This window comes from Rutidosis leptorrhynchoides, chromosome 4 (assembly GCF_046630445.1).
Source record: "Rutidosis leptorrhynchoides isolate AG116_Rl617_1_P2 chromosome 4, CSIRO_AGI_Rlap_v1, whole genome shotgun sequence".
Taxonomy (NCBI): Eukaryota; Viridiplantae; Streptophyta; class Magnoliopsida; order Asterales; family Asteraceae; genus Rutidosis; species Rutidosis leptorrhynchoides.
Genome location: NC_092336.1, coordinates 27,289,692 through 27,295,676, shown reverse-complemented (window position 1 = coordinate 27,295,676; position 5,985 = coordinate 27,289,692). Strand labels below are relative to the sequence as shown.

At 31.2% G+C, this 5,985-nt stretch overlaps 1 protein-coding gene across 1 annotated transcript; it reads left to right on the top strand.

Annotated features, from left to right (window-relative positions):
* The first annotated feature begins 1,400 nt into the window (after nt 1-1,400).
* Nucleotides 1,401-4,185, top strand: LOC139844908 (B3 domain-containing protein At3g19184-like). The gene is made up of 7 exons (XM_071835133.1): nt 1,401-1,554; nt 1,892-1,990; nt 2,106-2,140; nt 2,638-2,809; nt 2,908-3,114; nt 3,282-3,378; nt 4,055-4,185. The coding sequence occupies exons 1-6, from the start codon at nt 1,432-1,434 to the stop codon at nt 3,345-3,347; spliced, it is 702 nt and encodes a 233-aa protein (XP_071691234.1). The 5' UTR covers nt 1,401-1,431; the 3' UTR covers nt 3,348-3,378; nt 4,055-4,185.
* Nucleotides 4,186-5,985: the final 1,800 nt, after the last annotated feature.

The window sequence follows — 5,985 nt, the reverse complement described above, 5'->3', positions numbered from 1 at the left end:
GAAAAAAATCAGGTCAAAGCCAGTCATAATTCGGAAAGCCTAGAAAGTCGGTAAAATCGGTCAAATTTGTCATATTTTAGTTTAAACTTTTTGTATTAAATTAACGGTGATAGCGATTATGGATACAAATTAGTCAATTAAAGTTTTTGGCTTTGAAATATGTATACATTTATATACTTATATATTTAAAAGTCAACTTTGGTCAACGTCCGTCTCGACCCCATCTCGAACGTCTCGACCTTTTTAGGACCCGATCGTCTCGGACCCGTCTCACGTCTTTTGCAACCTTGATATTACATTCCAGTGGGGCCAGTCTCTTTAGAATAATCATGTTCCCCGTTTAATATTTGAAAAGGGAAGTTACAACATAAGAAAATAATCACAGGGCTGAATATTTTGGGCACCAAAATAAGTTGGGCCTGAGCAGCAACACTGCTTGCACACCAAATTAGCCGGGCCTATATTCAACTATCAATTTAGATATACTTTCTATCTACTTGTTATTTGGTCATTTTGATGAACCATGGCATACATCTACAATATAATGAAATTAAATATATTGATACATAAACCTTAAACTTATAATTTATTTATGTTTACAAAATATGTTATGTTGCGTACAGAAATATTCAAATGAATTCAACTTTTAAGTTGGGATTCAAGGGACCAATCAAAGTGTGACATGTGGCGCGACAATCACATGTGATTTTTTTTTCCAATCACATGTGATTGACTTTGACATGAAGTAAATCACATGTGATTCTGCATGCCAATCACATTTATTTGTAAAACCCAATCACATGTGATTCTGCATGTCAAATCCAATCACATGTGATTCAAAAAAAAAAAAAAATGAAAAAAGAAAAAAAGATTTGAAAAAAAAATAAATTTTTTTAATCATATGTGAGTAAATTTGATATGCAGAATCACATGTGATTGGTTTTTATAATCACATGTGATTGGATTTAACATGATAAATTTAAAAAAAAAAAAAAAAAAAAAAATTTAGAAATTTTTTTTTTTTAAAAAGTTTTTGAATTTTTTTTTTCCAATCAAATGTGATTGTCGCGCCACATATCGCGCTCTGATTAGTCCGTTAGATTTCAAGTAAATTATTGGATTTAAGGGATTACTGCATGAACGAAATGTATAATGTTATTTTTTACTTTAAATTTTTCTTTAAAAAACAACCCTTATATTCTATACACGGGTCAATAAACAAGTGTTACAGGAGTATTTAGAGTTTTGGACAACAAATTTCAAAATAAATCGTTAACATAAAAACCCGCCTACGCGTGATATTTTACATCGGTTTGTGTTACAACGGTCGACTCTGATTAAAACCATAAACAAAATTTATTTCATCTTTTTAGCTCACCCCCAATTTCTTTCATCTTCTTTATCTAAAAAAAAAAAAAAAATTAGAAAAAAATGGTGGTATCAAAGAAAAGCTATGAGGATCTACGTAAACAAAGGTTGGAAGAAAACAAAAAGAGGATGGAACAACTTAACATTCCTCACCTCACTCAAGCTCTCAAAACCGCTCGCTCTCCGGTTTGATTCTCTTAATTTTTTTTCTGTTTGTTTAATTCGTTGGGTAATAGGTTTATCTCAACTAACGTTCTTAAATAGTTAATTTTGATTGGGGAACTAAATGCTAAATGACACTCCTGATCTGTTTAATTTTTTTAGGTTAGGGTTTTGCTAAGACAGTATTAGGGGTTTACGGGTATTGTTTGGATACAACTACGTTTTAGCTTATTATTGAAGAAAAACACACTTGCTAGAATGTTACACATATATTGTTTCTTATCCTTTTGTTTTCCAATTGCATATTTGTAACGAACTAAGAGATAATCTCTGTTTACATTGTTTTGTTTGACAACAAAAGATGAAACGAACAAAACCTCGTGCCATCGGGACAGAAATGGTGGTGGTTAGGAGGTCCAGTCGTGTTGCAAGTTTGCCTGCCCCTGTTTATAAGGAACACGTATGCTTCTTTTTTGCTTCCTTAATCTGTTAACTCTACAGTTTTTGGGTATTGTCGACAACTTATAAAATAACCGTTATAAAAGGCATTTATTTTGTTTGGTGTTCTGTTGTAGGGGCTTAACACTTTTGAGAGACTTGAGTTACCAAGGTGGTAAATTGTAATCTAAAGTTTAAGAAATACCTGATTTGAATCTTAAATATTATAAGTTTTTCTTTTAAGGCCAAATGGCCCGAAAATGTAATATAAATTACCTAAATTGACAATAAAGTTAATATCACTTTTACTGATGAATGAAAAGAATTGTGTACTTTAATTTGCATTAGAAAATGGATCACGTGTTTAAAAATCATTAACTTGAGGTAATATTGTCTAGGTAGCGATGAAAATGCTATCACGTGTCCACAAGAAAAGCTGTCATGTGAACAATATTACCTCATTTTAACTCTTTGTGAATTTTACAATCCTTTTCCAGTCCAAATTAAAGTACATGGCCCTTTATATGCATCAACAAAAGTGATATTATCTTTATTGTCAATTTGAGTAACTTATGTTACCTTTTCGTGCCGTTTGCCTTCTTTTAAAGTAAAAAATAGAACTATTATTTTGGATAAGCAATTCTGATTGTCTGTATTGCATCTACACAGTGGAAGAAAGTATAGGTATGTAAGAAAGGAGTTGGGAAACCGAGTTTACGCATCTGATGAAGCTAGAGAATACGCTATAAACAAAGCCGAAGAACTTGAATCTAAACTTAAAAGTGGTGATATGTCATTCTTTAAACCCATGTTTCATACACACGTGACTGGTGCATTTCTGGTTAGTTACTTACTTTAGTCGTCGTTCATAATGACATATTGAATATACATATTTTGTACACAATGTGATGATTATTGGCTGCATGGATACAACAACAGAATCTACCAGATCATTTCTGCAGAAAATGCCTACCGGAGAATGATGTAACCATCACTTTAATTGATGAAGACGGTGAAAAGTTTCCGACACGTTATATTGCTCGTATTGAAGGGCTTGGTGCTGGATGGAGGGGGTTTTCCGTTAGTCATAAATTAATAGATGGAGATGCACTCGTCTTTCATTTAATCAAACGCGCTGTCTTTAAGGTTTGTTTTTTTCTTTCCTTTTTTAATTTTTCATGTGCTAGTATTTTTTCCTTACTCAAAATAAGTTCTAGGAGCTTGTCATACACTTCACGATTTAGTAAAATAGTTTTGAAGAACTAATAATCAATGTAATCCATTTTTTCCATTTTCATTGCATTGCATTGCAGGTATATATTATAAGGAACAAAGATTATTATGATGATGGTGTTTTGAATGATGCCCGCGACGCGTGAGTTTATCTACCAATTAAACAAAGTAATATAGGTACATCCTCAAGTTTTTCAACTTGCTTAGAGTTTGAAATAGTATTTAAATTCAGTAACTTCGTTAATTTTGATCTTTTTTCAGTAACCGTTATGCTTGATTAGATGGGAACTTTTTTATCACTACCGCACATATATGCTACGAGTATTAAAATTCAATCTTTTACATTCTAAGCATAAGACTTTTATTATTCGGATGAAGGTAGCAAAATGGGCGGGGTGGATCACTGGATAGGTTTTGTCATCTGTGTTAAATGACCCAACATCACTATTTCGTATCGTATTCTATTTAAACTCTAAAATCTACAATGTATTTAGCATGAGAGAACTAAAATAAAGAGAATAATTTAGGGTGTTGTAATTGGCTAATCAATTCAGAATACTACGAATGTCTTACAAACTTTTGACCAATTTTCTTATAGTTAATTTGTTTCATGTATTATATTAAACAAATCATAGCCCAAATTGGCACATAAATGAGTTGGGATTGCATTGCTCAATAATTATTATTTTTTTATTTTTATTTATATATATTTGAGATCAATTTATGTTAATTGGTCATAACTCTTAACATTTGTCAAAAAATAATAGAAATAAAAATAATGGCATTTGAAACGTTGATAAGTAATACTACTAGACTAATTTATCTTCTTTTTTTCTCTTTTTTCTTCATTTAGGATATTACTAATTAACGGGATGAGCTTCAACACATTTTTGGCGATATTTGTTAAGAGCTGTTTGGCTTCTTCTATGTTAAGTGCAAGTCTGTAAGACTAACCAATATCTACATTGTGCTTGTGATTTTTGGTGATGCACATTGTAACATCCTAATTTTTATAAGGAATAATTTATCGTTAAAATTAATTGTTTGACCTATATTTGACTAGAGGGGGACCTATTTTTGTAGAAAGCTTAAGTGGGGAGGGTAAAAGGGTAATTATACATATAGCAAGCCTTTCATGCTAGCACCATTAGAAATATTGTTTCTTCCATCTTCTTCATCTTCATTGAATTAATTTGGGATTTTAAACCCTAACTTGAGGTATGATTAAATTATACTTTGTGGTTAATTTTTATGAGTCTAGATGGTGTTATTATTGTTATTATCAAGGTTTTGGTTACTTAGAAACCCTAATTCGGATTTAGGGTTAGGGTTCATGAAATGCGTTTTGTGAAGATGAAAACTTGGTAAATTAGAATTTGTAACTTGTGACTTCTTTGGTCTCTGTCAAAATTTGTTTTTATGATATAATTGTTAGAAATCAAAGTTTTAACTTTAACGACCCGTCCTAATCCATCTGGACGAATACATTACATTTGGTTACATCGCGAGGTATTTGACCTCTATATGATACATTTTACAAACATTGCATTCGTTTTTAAAAGACAAACTTTCTTTACATCGAAAGTTGACAGGCATGCATACCATTTCAGAATATATCCAAACTATGAATGACTTAATAATAATCTTGTTGAACTTAACGACTCGAATGCAACGTCTTTTGAAATATGCCATGAATGACTCCAAGTAATATCTCTAGAATGAGTAAATGCACAGCGGAAGATTTCTTTCATACCTGAGAATAAACATGCTTTAAAGTGTCAACCAAAAGGTTGGTGAATTCATAAGTTTATTATAAACAATAAAATTCATCATTTTGATAGACCACAAGATTCAAATACAGTACACCTATCTCGTGTACGAAACCATTTTTCATAATGCTTAGCAGAGTAGGTTCGTATTCTTTTCTCCCCCGTAGGTTGCCTCGCGATTTTTAAATAATCGTGCACATATCTCGTGCACAAAACTAATACACATAACCTGTGTATAAAAATCATTCTCTCGATACATAACATTCATTTCGATTTTATTGCTCAACATGGTAACCGACCTTAACATATAATGCGCATAAATAATATCCCCAAAACAGAACATCTCGTCTGTATAATATATAAACTTCAAAGTACTAAACACCACGCCCACTAGCTTTTCCGTCTAGTGAACATTCTAGGTGGGGGTGTTAAACCCGGTAGCTACCTTTAGGATTCGCGTGAATTAGGGCCATACCCGATTCTAATTCTTAGGTTACCAAGCAATAATAATCAGGGAAAAATAATCACAATAATTAGTGGCAATTATCACGTCTAACTAATTCAATAATAATCCACAGAACTTCCGTCTGCATAATAATTCATTCGAGGAATGTTTTGCTTGTGTCTATCTCGTCAAACATTTATAAAAGCATTTCAGTCCAAAAATATAGATTTCAAAGGCATTTAATAAAGCAGTTGTAAAACAGTTATAAAGCAGCGCATGTATTCTCAGTCCCAAAAATGTAAAGAGTAAAAGGGAGAAAATGAACTCACTATACGATATTTTGTAGTAAAAATATTCATACGGCGAAACTGAACAATGCAGTGTTGGCCTCGGATTCACGAACCTATAACATTTATATTATATATATATATATATATATATATATATATATATATATATATATATATATATATATATATATATATATATATATATATATATATATATATATATACCTATAATCGTAATTGAACTATATATATATATATATATATATATATATATATATAT

Bases quoted from the DNA above. Each gene is read 5' to 3' on its own strand.
- LOC139844908 (XM_071835133.1), top strand. From the start codon at position 1,432: ATGGTGGTATCAAAGAAAAGCTATGAGGATCTACGTAAACAAAGGTTG. The intron at 1,991-2,105 runs GTATGCTTCTTT...GTTCTGTTGTAG, and splicing joins CCCCTGTTTATAAGGAACAC to GGGCTTAACACTTTTGAGAG. The intron at 2,810-2,907 runs GTTAGTTACTTA...ATACAACAACAG, and splicing joins ACGTGACTGGTGCATTTCTG to AATCTACCAGATCATTTCTG.